This window comes from Helianthus annuus, chromosome 17 (assembly GCF_002127325.2).
Source record: "Helianthus annuus cultivar XRQ/B chromosome 17, HanXRQr2.0-SUNRISE, whole genome shotgun sequence".
NCBI classification, from domain to species: domain Eukaryota; kingdom Viridiplantae; phylum Streptophyta; class Magnoliopsida; order Asterales; family Asteraceae; genus Helianthus; species Helianthus annuus.
The window spans coordinates 131,817,837-131,841,346 of NC_035449.2; the positions used below are offsets into that span (position 1 = coordinate 131,817,837).

General features: G+C 39.3%; 1 protein-coding gene across 2 annotated transcripts; it reads right to left on the reverse strand.

Annotated features, from left to right (window-relative positions):
- Positions 1 to 555: 555 nt before the first annotated feature.
- LOC110920684 lies at positions 556 to 6,031 on the reverse strand. 2 transcript variants are annotated; one of them, XM_022164874.2, is made up of 10 exons: positions 5,851 to 6,031; positions 5,492 to 5,750; positions 4,641 to 4,937; positions 4,342 to 4,552; positions 3,645 to 3,754; positions 3,370 to 3,569; positions 2,509 to 2,612; positions 2,190 to 2,377; positions 1,325 to 1,524; positions 556 to 1,040 (listed from the first exon to the last, which is right to left on the reverse strand). In XM_022164874.2, the coding sequence occupies exons 2-10, from the start codon at positions 5,748 to 5,750 to the stop codon at positions 795 to 797; spliced, it is 1,815 nt and encodes a 604-aa protein (XP_022020566.1). In that variant the 5' UTR covers positions 5,851 to 6,031; the 3' UTR covers positions 556 to 794. The 2 variants fall into 2 exon arrangements, with proteins under 2 accessions (XP_022020566.1, XP_022020567.1); XM_022164875.2 differs by having other exon boundaries at positions 5,492 to 5,753; positions 5,851 to 6,006.
- Between the last annotated feature and the right edge of the window lie 17,479 nt (positions 6,032 to 23,510).

A 23,510-nucleotide genomic window follows, 5' to 3' on the forward strand; every position in this document is an offset into this window, starting at 1 on the left:
ATTAAATAAAGAAAAATTGGGCCTAAACTAAAAGAAACCGGGGGGCTCGAAAATTGCCTTAAAAGGTTCAGTCGGACCTGTCTTTGGATAATAATTGCCGCTGATGTTTGATCGTTCAAAAGTGTAAAATAAGAAAAGAGGAAGTGCGTAATTTATTAACCCCAAAATTTTAGATGAACTTGAACACGATCTGAACCCAAAAAACGTGTCATACGAACCCGAACACGACTAGAATATTCGCAGGTTGACTGCTTATGTGGCAAAAAAAAAAGTTGAAGTTTTGATGACGTGGATTGCTACTTATGTGGCAGTCCATGTGATAAAAAACTGAGTTAACTTTCCTAAAGGAAAATATGAGATCGCTAAAGGAAAACAATCAAACATGTTTAAAGTTGAGATTGTCGGTAAACATCATAACAAGTAACACTAGGTTAAAATTGAGATTATTAAAATCCAATTTTCCTTCTTTTTACTAAAAATAATAATAAGTAATAATTTTACAAGTGAGAGTGCATCTCTACTAGAATGTAACACACAAATTAAAGAGTAACAAAATCATCAAATCAAAATTATTATCATTATCATTATCGTTATCATTATCTTTTTAAAGTATATATACAACCAAAAATGATTAAACCAATCAAACTAACACGTATATAATGTCGTCGACTATCGTGACCTTTGTGTGGACAATACTCATCTTGCACAAATTTTCCTAGCCCGTAAATAATTTCTCTAAACAGGTAATGAAAAAAAACTAACAACTTCATGTCGATATACAAATCTTTTTAGTCTCAGCTCGTCCCGGCAACAGCTTTCCTGTGCCGCCTTGAACCAAATCTTCTGCGACGTCTTGGTGATGGGATCTTTGTGGGATTACTTACAATACGTTCAACGGATGTTTCTAAAGCCGAAGCGTTTGGTGTTTCATCAACTAGGGTGGACGGTGGAGGCACAAAAACAGCAAGTGGAGCGGGAGGTGGTGGCAACAACGGTGGTGGTGGTGGCGGCCAATGCTCAAGAATATCTCGATGGTATCCCTGAGAGAGAGAGCGAGACGAACCAACATGATCAGCATTACAGAAAAAAAGTTGACTATTGACATTAGAGGTCAACAGAAGTATTTTTCAAATCCAAAATTATATAATTTTTTTTAGAATCTTGAAAAAAGTTTCATAACCATCTTCATATTATTGTAAATCTTTTAATGTAATAACATCCTAATGCTAAGTTTTAGACTAATTCCTAGTCAAAATCGCTTCGAGGAAAAAACTAGTTTGACTTTGAAAGTCAAAGTGTATCGGGATGAAGAGAATTATATTACCTGAACTACAAAGTTTCGCCGTTGACAATCCCAAAACATATGAATGGTCCAGTTCGTCTTAGATGTGATCTTATCCCTCACTGTTGAGAAACTAAGCTGATCTCTTGAAGTAAACCGGTCAACTTCGTTGAACCAAAGACAAGTAAAAAGGTTTGAAATGGGAATGTGCTCTCTTATCACCACGCACCCTTCGGGAACATCTGCATGATTATATGATATCGAACAATTAGTTGTAACTAAACGAGCAGTAGAACATAACGGCTGGATGTGCATATGTTGTTTGAAGGCGTAATCAGATGTCATATTAGGCCATGCCACATCTAAGCATCTGGCCCGTCATTATGGGTGTAAATGAGCCGAGCTCGAACTTGAACAATTAAAATAAGCTAGTGTAGCGGTACGGTACCCATACCGAAAATATCGGTACCGAATCTGAACAAAACTAGGTACCGATTATATTGGTAGCGTACGGGTATCGGTACCGGTATTTCGGTACGGTACCCGCTTTGGTACCACTTTGTTTTTGTTTTTATTTTTTGAGCACCTGTACGGGTACCAAATAAGTAAAATCGATACGAGTACCATAAATACCATAATACGAAAATGAAACATAATATACAAAAATCACTCTTGAAATTCAATATAAAATTCTGTACCGGTACCATTTTTTACCCATACGCGTACCGAATACCAAAATCAATAAAACTGGGTATCGATACATGTACCGAATACCCAAAATCGGTACGGGTACGGGTATTTGGGAAAGAAATCTCATCCCACCGTGGGACTGAACCGAGTAATCACAATGACAATTATTAAGACTACGTGATAAACATAAAAAAAAAAAGAGGGTGTATTATTGTACCACTTCTGATAGGAAGTTTGGCCTCCGAATACGGGGTTAAACCCTCGGCTTTATAAAAGTTGACCTGAAAGTCAATGGAGGCGTTGTCATATTTGGAAGCTGCTTTATTAGCTTCGGCTTCTTCAAACACGTCAAACCGCTTGTAGTGTCTGGATATTGCAAAACTAGCATTCTTCCTCCATAAGAACCTGAAATCATATCCGGTTAGTAGCTCTTCTTGGATCGATCCTCTACCGTTCAGAGACCATGTTTATTCGTTGATGAACTATATGAGTTGATTATAGCTAAATGACTAAAATACCCTTAAAAAGTAATATACCTTTCAAGAATTTGATAAGGATCCACAACAAGCTCGAGTTTCCCATCGACCCATAAGGAATAACGGGCATTTGGGAAAAGTCTATGTAACAGAAGTTTTGGAACCTGCATATATGTAGCTTCATCAGGAACATTGTCGGTCGGTTTTATGAAAAACTAGAGGTGCCAAGATAGGGCCGTTGGTTAACGCGTCAAAACAGGTTCGGGTTGAAACATGATCATTTAGGAGCTATCAATGTGTGGAAACGAGCTGGGTTGACCCGTAAAAACAGAGTTTACTTCACTTGGTAAAACATTTTATGAAAGATCATAGTACGAATATCAAATTAAAAGATTTCCTTAAATTCGGAGTGAGGGTGCACAGATGGTCCCTGTGGGTTACCAAAATTTTGGATTTGGTCCCTAGCTTTCCAAAAGTACACAGATGGTCCCTGTGGTTTACCAAAATTTTGGATTTGGTCCCTAGTTTTCCAAAAGTACACAGATGGTCCTTCTGGTTTACCAAAATTTTGGATTTGGTCCCTAGCTTTCCAAAAGTACACAGATGGTCCCTGTGGTTTACCAAAATTTTGGATTTGGTCCCTAGCTTTCCAAAAGTACACAGATGGTCCCTATGGTTTTCATTTTGTAACACATTTAGTCCCCAACTTTTTCCAAAAGTACATGGGTGGGGTGGTCCTTGTGGTTTGCACTTTGTAATACATTTAGTCCTTAACTTGGACATGTTGAAACCTTTAGATTTGTTGGCTAGGGACTAAATGCGTTACGAAGTGCAAACCATAACCGTGTACTTCCGAAAAGCTAGGGACCAAATCCAAAATTTTGGTAAACCACAGAGACCATCCGTGTACTTATTATATACCTTCCCATTGCGTCTTGGATCAGTATACGGTAGGTTTCGGACAACAACAATTCTCCATAATCCAATCCTTTTGGTATCATCAAGATCACTTGAGTTTCGTAAAAAAGTAGCCGTTTCTTCATCAACAAACATGAAAAAGCAAATAGTTTTCTTTGCGGCTTCACTGATGTTTTTGGGCTGTTGAATCAAATCATACGCGCCTGCAAACACCAACATTTTTTTTAATAAAAATCTAGTCTTTAGAAAAAGGGAAGCTTGAGGTTATAATATGATACCAAATATGGCTGATGCAACTACCACGCCCCGACACTTATCCATCTCAAAAAGATCTGAATCATCAATATCGAATTTCGTATCGCGTCCCGGCTTATCTCCTCTAACGAATCTGCTAGCATAAAAATGCATCAACCAAACAAGAATTGACGAAAATAAAAAAAATAAAATCCTATTTTAACAAAACTGTAGATAATACAATTAGTAGAACAGAAATAGAGGTGTAAACGAGCGTTTTCGAGCTGATTTTTTAAGCTCGAGTTGGCTCGTTTATTACATGTATATTTATGTGTATATATGTATTTATAATTCTAATTTTATGATGCATATAACAAAATATATATCTTTTATTAGTTTTTATCATAATTTTGTATTTGATAATAGTTATTATGCAATTATATATATCTATTACTCTAGTAGTCTCATTTAGCCTCGCGAGCCTAGTCAAGCTTGGTATTCAAAGCTTGGGCTCGAGCTCGTTTATTAAATGAGCTTCCATTTGGGCTCGAGCCCATTTAAGCTCAGCTCATTCAACCTTTTAGTGAGCCAATCTTGAGTGTCTAACGTGCGGCTTGGCTCGTTTACACCCTTAAACGGGTTGAAAGTTGCCCAAACTGTACTTTTAGCAAGTAAAAGCTCCAAATTATTATGCCCGGAATAATTAGATTATTATTGAGATAATAAATGAAACTATCATACCCGCAATGGACACTCATTGACTCTTTTATGTCATAAGATTCAAGTCTTTGCTTCAAGGATGGATATCCACCGAATTCCGAACCTCCAAACTCGCTTTTGGTAAGATTCTCTTCATGAACGTATGTCAAATTTTGGAGCACCGGAGAATACGACGGGGCTTTTGGCATTAACGCAATAGCTTCTTCCACAGGAAGGTAACACACCGGACACGCTGACAGACAGGAAAAATATATTCTTTCAACTAAACGTAAACCAAAAGTCTAAATGGATTGATGGAGTGTGCCATGATAAAAACTTACGACGTGGGCCAGTTCTTTTCTTGTCGGCGGGTGGCGGCGGCATTGTGAAGGTTTCACAAGGATGACCTTTTGGAAGGTTGTATCCGGTGAAATAAACAGGCAGCGGCGGTGGCGGTGGCTCTGGGACGATTGTCGCTATTTTGTCATCATTCAAAGTGATCTTCATTTCGTGATTAGCTAGTGAAGAATTAATGGCGTTCACTGTGTCTTCGTCAACACTCATTGGCGAAAGATCTGCGATGGAATTGTTCTTGAAATCCAAACTTTGGACATTGTGAACTTCTTGTGTAACTTCACCTGCAAACATGAACTCTTAATCGATCAAATCCAACTACAACTTTACACGATAAAGTGAAAATTCATTAATATAACATTAACCCGATGTTACGATAAGATCAACCAGCATGTACTAAATATTGTTTTGTTTTGCTTTGTTGTGTGTGTGTGCAACATAAATTGAGCTAAAAATGCACAAAACGTAGTACAATACAATACGGCAATACGCAATGACCCATAAACCAAATTGAGCTAAAAGTCAATCTAAATTTAGTAAATTTGAGAAATTACTAAAGAAAATGATACTAAATGTAGGTAAAAGTGTACAAAAAACAGCCAATTAAAGGCCCAGAAACCAAATTGAGCTAAAAATCAGTCAAAATTAGTAAATTTCATAAACTATTGAAAAAAAAAAAAAAAAGTATACCAAATAGGTGTACAAAATGCAGCTAAAATAAAGATCCTGAAACAAAACTTGATGAATGAAAATTGGTTGCTAAAATGCTAACAAACATATTGAATCAAATTAAGCTAAAATCAAACAAATTTAAGAAGGAGAAGAAGAAACACCAAACCTTTGCCAACATAAAGGACCCACAACATAGCTGCAATTGAAACAAGACACAAGAACATCATTCCAACTTTCTTCCTATGCACAAACTTAAAGATCCACATGAACAAATTCTCCTTCTCTTTATTACCAAACACCTTAGCAGGCTTCCTTGAAGCAATAGGCGGTGTTGACTGCAAAAACACACCATTTTGTTGTTGTTGTTGGTGTTGCAATAAAGATCCATAGCTTGATGATCTTTGACCCAATGACCCACTAGTCATCTGCTGTTAAAAACACTTCAGATTCGTCTTTTTTGTGCAATACCCACAAAAGATTAAGGGTGTAAGACTGATGTTGAAGTGAAAAAGGTTGAATATTTACCTCATTATTTGCAGATCTGGATCGGGTTATTGTGCTGTTGATTGAGTGTGAGAAAAACCCACAATGGGTTTGTTTGTTGTTGAATGAGATTTTAGGGGAATGGTGAAGAAGAGGATTATTTATTGAGCTCCACTGTTATTTTCGGTTGTAAAAAGGGTATCCTTTTCAAGATGTTTATTATACTGAATCTAAGTTGGCTTTTGATCAATATCATTTAATCACTCATTTGGGTTGGTTTCGATGTTCATATTTTTTATTTATTATTATTATTATTATTATTATTATTATTTATTTTTATTTATTTTTATTTTATTTATTTTTTTTTTTTTTTTTGATTATACATGATTTTGGAAAAACCTAGGTTTAATATTGATATAAAACAAATTAATTATTAATATATTAATAAAGTATTACTAAGATCCTATGTAAATCTATGATTATGCTACATTATTTTGATGCAATTATAGGTATTACAATTATTGTCATATTATTGAATAATATATATATAAGTTTATATTTTAGGGACCTATTATTTTACTGGTATAGGCCACCCGAATCTTAAAGACGGCCCTATACTTATATATAGATTAGGATTCTTATTCCTATATTTATACATCACTAGCCTATACACTTGATTAGATTCCTTTCTCTCTGTATTTCTTCCCATATTACTTTGTTTTTAGGCTAGTTTATAACATTATCAAAGTTAATGTGTTTTTGTTATGTTTTTTAACTATTGTAACTGGGGTCAAGCTTTTTGAAGTTGTGATTTTGGACCGAGGGTTCTCAGTTGACATTCTACATTAGTGGTTGTTCTTTTGAGAAACTTGGAAAAGTAGAATTAGATTAAGGATTCTGGGTTCAGAGATCGTTAGGTTGTTGAAATGATAGATCTGCTAGGTTGGTATACGTCAAAGTACCACATGTATCAAATTTATGAGATGGTATTAAACTATTTGTTTTGATATTTAGGATTTGCGTGTTGTGAGTGTCTCTGCTACTAAAAATTATAAAGGATGATCGTATAACCGTTTTTTGTTGGACCGACATTGTTTGGCTTCAATTTAATACGAATATAACCATAATAATTTTCATCTTTAATAATTAAATAACACTATATTTTTAAACTATCTTTCATCTCATATTGAAAACATTTGTTGTCCCTTGAATTATTATTTCTTTTCTCTTTTGTATTGGACCCGACCTATCGAAGTCCTTATGGCTGGCACTTTTAGTCACAGGCATGTTAACATGACATGACACGTTCTTAACAAGTTTCGTGTCTTAGACATGTCGACACGTTTAAGACATAATAAAAATTTGTGTATAAACATGTTAAAGGCTTGTTAACCTATTAGCGGTCTGTTTATATTTTTAATTAAAAAGTAATAATATATTTATATGTTGAGGGAGCCCATTATTGCCCTAGAAATTCGAAAACCTAACTTAAAACTTCATTCGTCGCTGTCAGCTGCTCCAAGCCTCCAACCCACCATCGACGTTCTCTCGGTTCTCACGTTTCAAATTTGGGCTTAACATGTTCATTGCTTTGATACGTGGTCGAAAACCGGTGCTTGTAATTGTTTAATTTGATGTTTTTACACAAGTTTTAGTTTCGAATTGCCTACTTTTGATTAGATATGTGTTTTGCAGGTCTAACGGAGTTTAAGGAGCTTTTCGGGAGCTTTACGAGTCACCGGAGCGAAAACGGAACCACCGGGAAGCGAAACGGGTCAACCGGGAACAAGGAATGCGAAAAAACGAAGAAGCAGGATTAGAAGCACCGTCGCCGACGGATCGTGGAAAACACTGTCGCCCAAAATTGTCCGTAGACAGCGTGTTTAACCGTCGGCCACTTTCAACAAACCACGCACCGTCGCCGACGGACACATCCACCGTCGGCGACGGCCCTTCAAAGTTGTGTCGCGAATTTTTGGTTTCCTTTGGCTTGGGAACGAATCAAAAGGGGAGGGGGGCCATTCAAGACGGGAGTTACACAATTCTTGAGTTTTGAACTTTGTTCTTGGAGCCAATTACCATCTATCTTCACCTACCATTCCATCTACCATCCTCTCTACAACCCGAATCAAGAACAATTCATCATCATCTTCTTGATTCAAAACCCTAGCTCCACGAATTCCCCAATCCATCAATTCACTCATCCATTCACCATCACCAATCATCCAAATCCCTAACCTTCATCCATAAATCCATCTTCAAGCTTCACAATGATCCAATTCATGCTTCCAACATCCGGTGATCAAGTTTCTTCGATCATGCTCGGCTAATTTCTTGGAGGTTTCACCCTGGTGTAGACTTTTGTAAGGTTTAGGGTTTATTATGTTTTGTTAATTGTTTTGTGACAACTTGAATTGCGTTTGAATCTTAGACAATTGTCCTACGTTGGTATTGAATTTGCAAACTGTCGAGTGAATGATTAAATTTGACTTTGTGAAATGAGTACGCGTATTTATGCCTTGTCTTTTGGTAGGATTTGCTAGTCCAAAGTAACGAAGTGTATCATGGTCCGTTGTTTACGACGTTGATAGCGATTGACACCTAAGCTTTGTGATTGTGATCCGTTAATGAACTATTTCAAGTGAAACTAATTAAAATACATAGTAACCCTAAGTCTTGCAATTGTTGAAACCGGGTGTGAACCTTGTTTCCTCGTTATTGTTCAAACAATCATTTTCAATTCTTGTATTTAGTAATCTCGAGTAGTTAATTTAATTAATCATTTTAGTAATTCTAATTCACATCTTCCAATCAAACAAAAACACAAAAATATATCTTAGCAATCTTCATATTTGTGACAACTTCATAATTCAATCAAATCCGTACACAAACCACATACTCTTCGTGGTTCGACCCCTCACTACCACTAGCTATTTGTTAAGGGTAATTAGGGTATATAAATATTATCTTTGACCGGAGCGCGACACTCCGATCAAATTTTGGCGCCGTTGCCGGGGAGTGCGTGCGCTTTGTGTTTGGATATCGTTTGAATTTGCGTGATTATCTGTTTAATTTGTTAGCTTTCATTTTGTATTTGTCTTTTTCCTTGTTACGCGGGGTGTGTTACTTGTGCACGTTACAGGTAGTGCATGCATACGCGGAACTCCGGGAGGACTTCACCTTTAGTCTACGAACCAGAAATCGAAAGACTCGCAAGAAGGAACCTAGCAAGCCGGTTAGAAGCAACTCTTGCTTCTAATCAAACCAACCAAATACCACCACTCACACCGACCATTGAAACCGATTCAATGGCGAATCAAAACTCCAATCAAAACCAGAACCAATTCTAATACCGGAGCAACTTTAATCCCGCTCAAAACACCCAACCTATACCTCAAGAACAACCGGATGGTAATACCAAAGCTAGACCACCCACCCCACCTTTCCGAAACCAAAATCCTAATAACACCCAACGAACACCCCCAACAACAAACCCTTCACCGACAAGCGTCGTTACCTATCAACTTTGATGATCGGAATGTCAATTCCGACCATAGGGGTAATCGTGATCGCGGCAATCCCGCGGATGAAGACCCATTTTTCAATATCGACGATTTGAGGAATGCAATCCCCGATGATGAACCTTACAGTGTTCCCGGTTACCACTCACCGGAACATGTAAGCATTCATACGGAAAACTCGGATGATGGGGGTTACTATGAAGATCGAGTAAACGATGATGAAGATTGGGGATACATCAATAGGGGTAACGTCTACAACGCAAGAGGGTACGAAGATGAAGAGTTCGGCTATCAAAATGCCAACTACGTTGGGGATGAAGAGTATGGTTGCGGGAATAGAAGGAATGACGGTTACGGGAATAACCGCCAACCACGAAATAACAACCAACGGAATCGAAATGAAGGGTATTATAATAACAATAATAATGAAAACCCCAATCGGATTCCTCGTTTCGTGGGAGGTGGAAATCAAAGAGGTAATCAAGGTGGGAATCAAGTAAGGGGTGAGAGAAGGGATGAGAGGCGAGATGAAAGAAGAGACGATAGAAGAGATGATAGGGGTGGTGATCGAAGAGGTAACCGAAGGCCGGGAGATCAAGAGCTCAATGGTCCTTATCGTCGTCAACAACCTCCACGGGGGGTAAATGACCGTTTCAGGCCGATCGTCACCGAGAACGATTCGCCTATTGTTTGTGAGCGAAGGATGTTTGATTGTAAACCACATTACATCAACATACTTCCTCCTTTCAATGGGAGGTCTAACGATGAGCCTTACACACATCTTGCGGAATTTTCTTCGGTTTGCAATAATATTGGGGGACATAACTTTGCTCTAGAAGAAGTCAAACTTCGCTTATTCCAATTTTCACTAAAGGATAAAGCGAAGCAGTGGTTTCTTACACTCCCGGAAAATAGTATTCGCACTTGGGGAGAAATGCAACAAGCGTTCCTCGATGAGTACTACTCAATGGCGAAGACCGATGATGCTCGTGACGAAATTAGGTCTTTTCGCCAATTGTCGGGCGAACCGTTACATGAGGCCTTTACAAGATTTAGAGAAATGATGCGAAGATGCCCTCATCATCAAATCGAAAAGTGGGAATTAGTTAAATGCTTTGTGCGGGGTCTAGATGACAATACATGGAACCGACTTGAATCCACAAGCAACGGGACCCTTCTAAGCAACCATGAAGACGATGATTGGGAGTTTTTGGAACGAATGAGCAAGCGCTCGAAAGAGAAAGAATCGGCCGACCGAACCAAGAAGCATCCTGTTTCCCGGTCACTTTCCGATCTTGATTCTAAAGATCGGATTTCTACATTAGAGCGGGAAATGGCTCGAATGAAGAAGAAAGAAGTAAACGCGGTTCAATTTGAAGTATGTGAAGATTGTGGTGATATTGGGCATAGAGCGGAACAATGTCCAACGGGGTCGAATGACTACACCGAAGAAGTTAATCAAGTGTATGGGGACCGAAAGCAATATGACATGAACTCCAACACTTACCATCCGGGCTTGAGGAATCACCCTAATTTCCGGTATGGTAATTCTTCGAATCAAATGAACCCGAATTTTCAATCGGGTAATCAAAGTGGTCAAGGTGGGTCCTCGTATAATAATCGCCAAGGTGGTAACCAAGGGGATTACCAAAGGAATTACAATCAAGGGGGTAACCAAGGATATCAAAGTCGCGAAAGCAACTATCAACGGGGTTACAACCAAGGTGGAAATGGGGGTGGTGCATCAAACTCCCAAGGTGATGATGCGATAAGTTCGAAGTTTGATGCTATCATGAATGCCGTGAGTAATCTTACCAACTCACAACAAGCTCTTACTAATTCATACCAAGAGTTCAAGGCCAAAGTGAAGAAAGAGTTCGAAGTGAAGGATAAATCTCAAAAGGCATTAGAGAAGCAAGTTGGGCAACTTGCTCAAGAGATGGCTCAAATTCGTGGAAGTGGAGGAGGACTTCCAAGTGATACCACGGTGAACCCTAAGCACCAAGGGTCGAACTCGAGGAACACACGTGAGGTACCAATTAATCAAATTTCTTTGCGTAGTGGTCGAGTCATAGATAGTGGTGTCGAGCTACCATCACCCAAGTTTGTTGAAGGGGTGGTGGAAGATGCGAGTGATGATGAAGGTAAAAATGGTCAAACGGGTCAAAAGGAAAATGATCTAAAAAATTAATAATAACAACCTCGTTGCGACCGTTCCTGGCCCAAAGGCTAAGGAAAAGGGTGTGGAGGGTAATACCGCCCCTTACCCCGAAGCTTTGTTGGGACCATCTAAGAAAGTGGTAAACAAAAGAGGTCCACATCAAGAAGAGATGTGGGAAATTTTTAAACAAGTGAAAATTAACTTACCACTCTTAGATGCCATTAAGCAAATACCTTCATATGCTAAGTACTTGAAGGATTTATGTACCCAAAAGAGGACTCACAAGTTTCCTAAGAAACTTGATTTAACTGAAAATGTGAGTTCAATTCTTTCGGGTGCACTTCCACCAAAACTTCAAGATCCGGGGGCGCCCATTATTTCTATACAAGTGGGTGAATTCAAAATGACAAGGGCACTTTTGGATCTTGGGGCAAGTGTGAGTATTTTGCCGGGTAGTTTATATGACCAATACGATTTTGGTCCACTTCAAGTGTCTAACACCACCGTGGTGCTAGCCGATTTGACTCCTAAACTACCCCGTGGGATAGTCACGGATGTAATAGTCAAGGTCGAGGACTTTTACTATCCGGTGGACTTTCTTGTGTTAGATTATGTTTCTTTAGACCGAACCAAGCAACCAACGGTGATCCTTGGTCGACCATTTTTGGCAACATCGAATGCCCAAATTAATTGCAAATCGGGCACGGTCGACATGACTTTTGGTAACCGTCGGTTGCGGTTAAATGTCTTTTCAAGATTAACGGATCCTCTAGTTGGCGATGAATGTTACATGGCAGACATCGTTGACGAGTGTATACCTCTATGTGACACTAGTGTCGAAGAGGAAAACACAATAGAGGAGTGTTTCATGTTTGACAGGTTGCAAGGAGAAACAAATCGGAGCATGGATGAAGAAATGAAGGAATTGGAGGTTTTGGCGGCAAGGGAAGGAAGACCTACTTGGACACATCAAGTGGAGAGTCTTCTGGAAAACATCGACACAAAGTTAAAGCCATCATTGGAAGAGCCTCCGGTGTTAGAGTTGAAGGTGCTACCCAAGCATCTTAAATATGCTTATGTGGGTGAAGGTAGCACGCTCCCGGTAATTATTGCATCCAATTTAACCGGGGAGCAAGAAGAAAAGTTGATGAAGGTATTGATCATCCATAGAGCCGCTATTGGATGGACCATTGCAGATTTGAAGGGAATTAGTCCCTCGGTGGTGATGCACAAGATCATCACGGAAGATGGTATGAGTCCTTCTCGTGACACCCAAAGAAGATTAAATCCAAATATGCGAGAGGTGGTCAAGAAGGAAGTGTTGAAGTGGCTAGATGCGGGTATTATATACCCTATCTCGGGTAGCCAATGGGTGAGCCCGACACAAACAGTTCCAAAAAAGGCGGGTATTCAAGTCATCACAAATGACGCAGGTGAAGAGGTCGCCACTCGGCCGGTAACCGGGTGGCGTATTTGTATTGATTATAGGAAGTTAAATGCTGCAACTTCCAAAGATCATTTCCCTTTACCTTTTATTGACCAAATAGTTGAGAAATTGGCCGGACAAAAATTTTATTGTTTTCTGGATGGCTATTCCGGATACAATCAAATTGCTATACATCCGGAAGACCAAGCAAAGACTACCTTTACTTGTCCATACGGTACTTTCGCATTTAGGCGGATGCCGTTTGGACTTTGTAATGCCCCTGCCACCTTTCAAAGGTGTATGATGAGTATCTTTTCAGATATGGTGGGGGAGTCTTTGGAAATCTTCATGGATGATTTCTCAATATTCGGGTCAACATTTGATACATGCCTTGACCAACTCGAAAAAGTTTTGAAAAGATGTGTTGAGAAAAATCTCGTTTTGAGTTGGGAGAAGAGCCACTTCATGCTTGAAGAAGGGATTGTGTTGGGGCATGTAGTGTCGAGTCGTGGGATAGAGGTCGATCGTGCAAAGGTGCAAGTTATCTCTACTTTACCTTATCCCATGAATGTTAAGGGTATTCGATCATTTTTGGGTCACGCGGGGTTTTATAGGAGATTTATAAAAGGCTTTAGTGATATAACCAAACCTCTTTGTAAATTATTGCTAAAGGATCAACCGTTTGAATTTAACCAAGAATGTCAAAATGCTTTTAATGTGTTAAAACAAAAGTTGGTTGAGGCCCCAATCTTGCAATCACCGAATTGGTCATTACCATTCGAAATTATGTGTGATGCAAGTGATTATGCAGTGGGGGCCGTGTTGGGTCAAAGGGTAGATAAGAAACCGGTTGCCATTTACTACGCAAGTAAGACTCTCTCGGATGCACAATTGAATTACACAACTACCGAGAAAGAGCTACTTGCGGTGGTATATGCATTGGACAAGTTTCGTGCTTATATATGGGGTACTAAGGTCATTGTTTATTCTGACCATTCTGCAGTTAGGTATCTCATGGACAAGAAGGATGCGAAGCCGAGACTAATCCGATGGGTTCTTTTGTTACAAGAGTTTGACTTGGAGATCCGAGACAAGAAAGGAAGCGAAAATGTGGTTGCGGACCATTTGTCTCGGTTGAGCGTGGAGGATTCTTCCCATGAAGAAATCAATGAGAATTTCCCCGATGAGCAAATTTTAAAAGTTGGAATATTACCATGGTATGCTAATATTTTCAATTATTTGGTTACAGGTGACTTGCCGGCTCATTGGGATAGAAGGAAGAGGTTGCACTTCCTATCTCAAATCAAGTACTACACGTTGGAAGAACCGGACTTATTCAAGTTTTGTCCGGATCAAGTCGTTCGAAGATGCATACCCGACGAGGAGATTCCTAGCGTCTTGATGCACTTGCATTCATTTGCTTGTGGGGGCCATTTTAGTGGTCACAAAACCGGCCACAAAGTGCTCAATAGCGGCCTTTATTGGCCGACTATTTTCAAATATGCTTTTAATTTCGCTAAAAATTGCATAGAGTGTCAAAAATTAGGGAGTATATCAAAAAGGGATGAAATGCCCATACAACCGATCCTCATTGTAGATATTTTTGATGTGTGGGGGATCGATTTCATGGGCCCATTCCCTAATTCACATGGCAATTTATACATTTTGGTGGCGGTCGATTATGTATCCAAATGGGTCGAAGCGATTGCCACCCAAATGAATGACCATACCGTTGTTTGCAATTTTGTTCAAACAAATATAATCTCTAGATTTGGGGTTCCCCGGATGATCATTAGTGATGGGGGATCTCACTTCAAGAATTTTAATTTTGGCAAACTCTTGAAACGGTATGGTGTTGACCATCGAATTGCTACTCCCTACCACCCACAAACAAGCGGTCAAGTTGAGGTCTCCAATAGGCAAATAAAAGAAATTTTGCAAAAGATCGTTCGACCCGACCGAAATGATTGGTCAACGAAGTTGAATGATGCTTTATGGGCTTATAGAACGGCTCATAAAACACCTATTGGAACCACTCCTTATCGCTTAGTTTATGGGAGGAATTGTCACTTGCCGGTTGAGCTTGTGCATCGTGCCTGGTGGGCTATTAAAGAAGTTAATATGAAATACGATGATGCAGGTAAAGAGCGGAAATTAAAGCTTTGCGAGTTGGAGGAGCTTGGGGAAGAAGCGTATGAGTGCGCCTCAAAATACAAGGATGACATGAAGAGGGCACATGACGCGAAGCTGAAGCCAAAGGAATTTGAAGTGGGTCAAAAGGTGTAGCTCTACAATTCAAGGCTTAAATATTTTCCCGGAAAGCTCAAGAGTAAATGGATAGGCCCGTATGTGATTACACGGGTCGGAAGGCTTGGAGATGTTACAATCAAGGATCCGAAGGACGGGTCGAAGCAAACGGTTAACGGGCATCGCCTTAAACCATTTCTTGATGGTAACAATGAGAAAAAGGATGAGAATGTGGAGTTGGTAAACTTCGTGGTAAGTGTGCCAACTTATGAGGTCAACTGAAGGAATTGGTAACGAGTTTTGTAAAGTTATGTACATTTGGTTTCATTGTTTGAGTGTTTTAGTGTAAATTGTTTTCGTTTCCTACTAACCTTTGTAATTGTGTGAAGTCCGGACATCATAAACGGGTCTTGAAGACAAAAGGTATGTTTATATACTTATTTGTGTGTATTAGGGACAATACACGACTTTTCGGGGGGTGGTAGGGCCGTTAACGGTTTTCACATTTCAAAATTTTAACTTATAAAAATTCACAAAAAGATTTTTAATAATTTTTAGGATTTTTTAGTGTACATAGGCCCTTTATTAAAAAGTCATAATTTTCCTCCTAGTTTTCATAAAAAAAATATTAAAATTAAAATTAAAAATTGAAAAATATAAACACCGTCGCCGACGGTGGGTTTGGGCGTCGCCCACGGCCTCTCAAAATGTCCATAGATGACATTTCACCATAGACAGCCACTTAAGCCGTCGATACCAAGTCACAAACCATCCACCGTCGCCGACGGTGGGCCTGTCCGTCGCCGACGGTCCGTAAATAATCAGCCGACGCTGATTCGTTTTTTGTGGCTCACAATTGCATCCAAACCTTTCTTTGGGTATAAAACTTGACCCGAAACATACTTTAACCACACTTTTGACCCGAAATCAACCCAACATCACCTTCAACTCAGATCCATACGTTTTCATCCCTCTCTTTCCACTTCATCTTCCCCAAAACTTCTCTCTAGAACCCTAATTCTTCTCTTCTCATAACTTTCTCAATCCTTCACCAAATCACTTGATTCTTGAGTCTATCTTGAGTGATTTTTCGAGAGGAACAAAACCCCCATAACCAATTCCATCAATTCTTGCTCGTTTGCAAGATTTCTGGACGTGAGTTTTTTAGGGTTTTGAAGAGTGTTCATCCAAGTTCCTTGTTTTACACTTTTCTTTAGTTCTTCTTGTCAATCTTAATCAAAGGTATGACTTTTCACTTAAATTATGCTTTAATTTCATATGTGTTGTAGATTTCTTCCGAAATTTTAAGCTTATTATTTAAGAGTAGGTTGTTTATCACAATATAGTATGTGTTAGTATGAATTTAAGGATGTTTGTTTGATTTGGGATGGATTTGAGCATGCTTTAGTTTTAGTGATGTGATTACACTAAAACTTTGGCATGATTGAACATAGTAGTAATGTTGAACATTGTTGAAACCATGATTTTCTTTTGAAAAATCTTAGGATTAAGCATGTTGAGTTAATATAGATGATAAAATGAGCGACTTTGGAAGTTTAAAATGGCGGGTTTTCATCTAAAATTTGATTGAAGTTCAACATTGCATACCATGTTCAAAGTTTGAGATTGTTGAAGGTTTGGAATGTACTAATTGTTGTTTTTGTCTTGTGATTGTAGCCATGTTTCGAGGAAGCAAGAAAGCAAAGACTTCCAGTCAAGGTTCATCTTCGGGAGCCGGCTCGGGCTCCGGGGTATATCAAAGACGTTGGGAACAACTTAGTAATGTAGAAGAAGGCGATGGGCAACTTGAAAGACAAGATTGGAATTGGGAAGAGGCTAAGAACAGTGGGTCGGCCTCGGCATGGAAGGAAGAGAAAACAAAGGCCCTTTCTCGATACAAGAATAAGAGGTTGGAAGCCAAGATGTGGAAGATGAAAATGGTTACGGGCATTTCAAAACCCGTACCCGACAGGGTGGTTTGTGAACGCACGGTAGATGTTGAAGAGTTTAGAAAGATTGGTATAGTGCAAAGGTTTGAGAAACTTGGTTGGGAACGGGTGATTGACTGGTGTGATGACATCACCACTCGGGTATACTTGGGGGCAGTTTGTGAGTGGCATCACAACTCGGGTATACTTGGGGGCAGTTTGTGAGTGGCTATCCACCCTTCGTTTTGAACACTCTGATAGGCCGGCTCATATGTGGAAGTTGATTGGTAACATTGGAAAAAGTCAAATGGTCATGTCTTTCGAACATATGAATGCTATAGCGAGGTTTGAATCGCTTGGGATCGATGCGTATGACTATTATGGGTATGACCAGTTTTTGGACAACAAGAAGAACGATGCTGACCCAGCAAGGCTTTTAGAGGACACCCTACCGGGTTCTGGGGGTGCAGGTGATGCAAGGGCCGATTTGTCTCTGATGGGAAAGATACTTCAAGGTATCTCATTGGAAAACATTATGGTACGGTTCGGAGACCGTGGAACGATGAAGGCACCCGGCTGTCGGGTTGTGCATGCATTGTTATATGGGACGCCCAAGCTCTCGTGGTGCCAAATTGTCATGATTAACACATGGGATACACGGGAATCGTTTAAACGCAAAATGATTCCTTATCCAAGGTTGATTAGCGCCATGATTCTCCAACAAAATGCATTATCTCAAGACTCACTGTGGGTGTCCAAGCCCATTGATCAATTCAACTTCGCTTCTATGAGGCGACATTGGAGAATAACCGTGAAAGCTTTTGGGCATTTGCACACGGTTGAAGATGAGCAAGGGGATAGTTATCGGTTCAACGACAAAGAGGGTGATGAAGAAGGTGCTGAAGAAGAGGGCGATGAGGAGATGCCCGATGTTGAGGAGGACATCGATCCTTCCGGTCCACGGGGACCGAGGCGTAGGTACAGGAAGAAGCATAGGGAAATCTCTGCCAATGTGGCAGATTTTGTGAATCAAAGGCAAATACCGTCGTATAGGTTATGGAACCATGGGGATCAAGCGATATACGACAATGTGTCGGCGGGTATTGGTGAAGCAAGAGAGTACCATGCTAGTAGAAAGGAACGGGAAGAGGCGCAAGGGGCGTACTCGCAACAACAATGGGGTTTTCAATCATCTTTCCGCGAGAGGGTGGAAAAGCAGTTGGAGGAACAGCAGCTGCAATATGCGTTGCAACAATCACAAATGGAACGCATGATACAACTGCAAGAGGAGGAAAGGGCCAGCAGACAAGCATGGGAGGAAGAGGATGCTAGGCGCCGAAATGCACAAGCAGAGTTGGACCAACGCCGATGGGGGGCGATGGCTTTCTCCAACCAGATGGCGCTTAATAATTTCAAGGTGCTCCATGACCAAGAACGCCATCAACGAGATTATCAAGCCGGTCCCCCATATGCTGAACATTCGGGGTGGACCGATTACCCCAACCTTCCTCACCCGCAAGGGCCGTCCGATCCAACCCCTCATTGGCCCGAAGCAGTCGGCTCGAGTTTCGTTCCGATGCCGTACCAACCGCCACCTCAACAAGAGTCAAGCCCGCTGGATAACTATAGGGATATGTTTGAGGCCCTTACTGGTTATCCGTACCAGCCGAACCCGCCAGTGAACCCTAATGAGAGATATCAGCGGTAGAGGCGAGGTACGTTTTATGTTGTTGTTGTATATTTTGTTCCTTTATTTCTTGTCGTTTTTATTTAATTTATGTCTAGTTAAATGAACTTTGTGGGTGTGTTCCCTATGTAACCCTCACGAGACCTACTCGTCCTCCCAAGCTATTGGGGGGTTTAAAAGGGCTTGTTGCATACGCTAAATGCAACCGTGATTCCTACGAAAGTGAGTTAGGTTTGTTGTTGTTGTAAAATATTTTCCACATAAATCAAAGTAAAATAACGCATGGTTTGGTAACGTGTTCATAAAAAGGGTAGAACTAAGTAATTAACAAATTTTGATGGTTGTGAGAAGCATGCTTCTACACAAGGATTAGAATTTGTAGGTACAACATGTTCGCGAGACAACCATTTTTATGGAGAGACAAAGGAGATATGAGCATCAAGAGATAAAAATCAGGTGCATGTGTTTCTTTTTACTTTGATTGTTAGTAGGAATAAGTGGATTGTAAATTGTATTTTTGTTTCCGGGGTGAAAAATTTGGGGGAATTAGTCGTGTCACATCCCTTGGGCACTTTTAAAACTCTAGTTCTTACACATTGAGGACAATATGTATTTCAAGTGTGGGGATGGGGGAGTAGTAAAAATTTTCGAGTTTGACCCGCTCATTTAAACACTACACATTGAGGACAATGTTTACCTCAAGTGTGGGGATGGGGAAAAATTTCAAAAATTTTTCAAAGTTTCTTGTTTCAAAAGCGATCGTAAAAACACAAGTAACTAAGTCAACGAGGGATGTCACAAACCATTTGGTCTTTTGTCATGGTCAAGTTCAAGTTAATAGCATGACGGGTATTTAGTGGGTGGTTATTTGGGAATAATCCGCCTAAGAAACTAGTAGTTTATGCATGTCACATACCATACCCTTCTAGATATGTGAGAATTTGAGCCACTTTTATATCATAGATTACATGTTTGTGTTTCTTTGTTTGAGTGGACCATTAGTCATATATTGTAGAACTTGCAACTTTTGATACGTTTGAGACTATAGACCGAATACAAGCACGAGAATGATTAAGGCATTAGGTAAACCTTTTCTCTTAAAACCATTTATCTATCCTTACCCAAATAAATCCCCTAGTTGCCCAATTTGAGCCTAAACCTTTCGTTTGACCACCTATAGCCCATAACCATAAGCCTTCTCTTTTTAAACCCGTGTGATGAAAATTCGATTTTAGGAATTTAAGTTTGTATAGTTGTTGCGAAAAAAAAAAATCCGTCAAAATCGGAAAGTGTTATGAAAAAAAAGAGTAAAAAGGCATTGAGAAAAATACAAAAAGATGTGTTAGTAGTCGTTGAATAAAAGGCGAAAGTTGTTGCCTCATAGTTGATAGTTATATTTAGTTTTGTTTAGTTTAGTGGTTTGTAATAAAAATCGAATTTTTCATCACCTTAGACATTTTAAAAATATCCTAATTCCTACCCTTAGCCTAGCCTCGTTACAACCCTTGCAAGACCTTATGACTTGTGCTTAGTGTTCGTGATCAATAGTGGAGAATGATTGAGTTGCAAGCTTATGCGGGTATATGTTCTAACCGGTTTTGAGTGAATATTCTTTTAAGTGCTAATACATTATAAATATTAGCCAATTTATAAGCTGAGTGGAGAGAACATTGTGAGGGATGTGCATGAATTGTTGGTTTCACGGGCGGGTTAATCTTGGGTAACCATTTGTGTAAATAAAATCACGTTACCGTTAAATACGTTGAATATTGTAAAGAGTTTGAACTTTAGCATGACATTGGACCTTAACCTTCATCTCGGGAATGGGGAGTGTATTCGTTGTTCGACCCACGTGAAAGTGAAAAACAGATTTGCTTGAGGACAAGCAAAAGACAAGTGTGGGGATGTGATACGTGGTCGAAAACCGGTGCTTGTAATTGTTTAATTTGATGTTTTTACACAAGTTTTAATTTCGAATTGCCTACTTTTGATTAGATATGTGTTTTGCAGGTCTAACGGAGTTTAAGGAGCTTTTCGGGAGCTTTACGAGTCACCGGAGCGAAAACGGAACCACCGGGAAGCGAAACGGGTCAACCGGGAACAAGGAATGCGAAAAAACGAAGAAGCAGGATTAGAAGCACCGTCGCCGACGCCCATATGGGCCGTCGCCGACGGATCGTGGAAAACACCGTCGCCCAAAATTGTCCGTAGACAGCGTGTTTAACCGTCGGCCACTTTCAACAAACCACGCACCATCGCCGACGGACACATCCACCGTCGGCGACGGCCCTTCAAAGTTGTGTCGCGAATTTTTGGTTTCCTTTGGCTTGGGAACGAATCAAAAGGGGAGGGGGGCCATTCAAGACGGGAGTTACACAATTCTTGAGTTTTGAACTTTGTTCTTGGAGCCAATTACCATCTATCTTCACCTACCATTCCATCTACCATCCTCTCCACAACCCGAATCAAGAACAATTCATCATCATCTTCTTGATTCGAAACCCTAGCTCCACGAATTCCCCAATCCATCAATTCACTCATCCATTCACCATCACCAATCATCCAAATCCCTAACCTTCATCCATCAATCCATCTTCAAGCTTCACAATGATCCAATTCATGCTTCCAACATCCGGTGATCAAGTTTCTTCGATCATGCTCGGCTAATTTCTTGGAGGTTTCACGTTCGATCATGCTCGGCTAATTTCTTGGAGGTTTCACCCTGGTGTAGACTTTTGTAAGGTTTAGGGTTTATTATGTTTTGTTAATTGTTTTGTGACAACTTGAATTGCATTTGAATCTTAGACAATTGTCCTACGTTGGTATTGAATTTGCAAACTGTCGAGTGAATGATTAAATTTGACTTTGTGAAATGAGTACGCGTATTTATGCCTTGTCTTTTGGTAGGATTTGCTAGTCCAAAGTAACGAAGTGTATCATGGTCCGTTGTTTACGACGTTGATAGCGATTGACACCTAAGCTTTGTGATTGTGATCCGTTAATGAACTATTTCAAGTGAAACTAATTAAAATACATAGTAACCCTAAGTCTTGCAATTGTTGAAACCGGGTGTGAACCTTGTTTTCTCGTTATTGTTCAAACAATCATTTTCAATTCTTGCATTTAGTAATCTCGAGTAGTTAATTTAATTAATCATTTTAGTAATTCTAATTCACATCTTCCAATCAAACAAAAACACAAAAATATATCTTAGCAATCTTCATATTTGTGACAACTTCATAATTCAATCAAATCCGTACACAAACCACATACTCTTCGTGGTTCGACCCCTCACTACCACTAGCTATTTGTTAAGGGTAATTAGGGTATATAAATATTATCTTTGACCGGAGCGCGACACTCCGATCATGCTTCACCGCCAACCCACCACCGTTGGTAAAATCGGAAACCCTACTTCGGCCGACGTTGATTATAGAGTTCTGCTAAGCGGAGTGAGATCTCGATTTGTCCTAATAACTTTTTAGTGGTTATTTTATGCGTACATTACATGATTATAGTTTCATCATAGCCTAAATAGGTTTCTTAACAAGTTGTTTTGGGTTGACCTAGTTTCTAAACAGGTCATGTTCGTGTTTAGGAAAAAATGACACAATAAGTTATCGTATCATGTTCCTATCTAGCATTTTAGGTCATCTTGTGTTATCGTATTCGTGTCTAGCATTTTAGGTCATCTTATATTATCATGTCGTATCTGACATGTTACACTAACCCTTTAAGTCTCTCCATTTTCATCTCTTTCAGTTGAATAGTTGAATAATATGATATTCCTAAACTAACTTCACCTCAAATTTTATATTATATGTATTCAAAATCAAAGATTTAAATCCATCAGATGTATATCCATATGATAGTTAGCAGCATGGTCAAACATTCTATAGATTAAATATCACTAATTCAATAAGATAATTTTTTACCTTTTTTTTAATAAGTTTCATCTGTAAACAGAACATAAAAAATCGTTCAAAAACGATTCTAAAACATGTTTGTTTGTTTGTTTTTTTAGAAACATCGCCTGTGATTTTGTTGATGATTGGAAGTTTGGAACGTTCAAACGAGTAACACGATTTGAAAAAACAAACCGACAACATATAATAAACTTTCATTTTGTCTTTAACGTCAATATATATTGCTTTCAAATTGTTTTCAATTGTTTCATAAATTGATAGACTTCTTGGAATCTTTCATGTCAATATAGCATTGCTTTAAAAAAAATTCCATTGTTTTCGATATGTTTTCAATATATAGATTAACTAGTTGATGTCCCGCCCGCGTTGCGGGGCGATAGCCGAATAGTTCTCAATCAATTAAAAAACCACTACTATAATTTTGCTTAGAAAAAAACTAAAACGATGATAAGACTGTAATTTTGGGCTCAGGGCAAAACTGTAATTTTTCAGGACTAATGAGCGAGTGTTAGGCAGCTCCTTTAGACGAAAAAAATTTAAATCGAGTCAACCAATTAAAAAAAACTTTTATAGTTTTGCTAGAAAAATTAAAACGACGAGGAAAACGTAACTTTGAACCGAGGGGGAAATCATAATTTTGTTTCAGGGATAAAATCGTAAATTAAATGGACCAATGAGGTTGAGGGCAAAATCGTAACTTGGCTGCATGAGAAAAAAAACTAATGGCAAAACTGTAAATTTAAACGGGGCAAGATCGTAATTTTGAATCGAGGGCAAAATTGAAATCTTTAGCGGGGAAAAAAGCG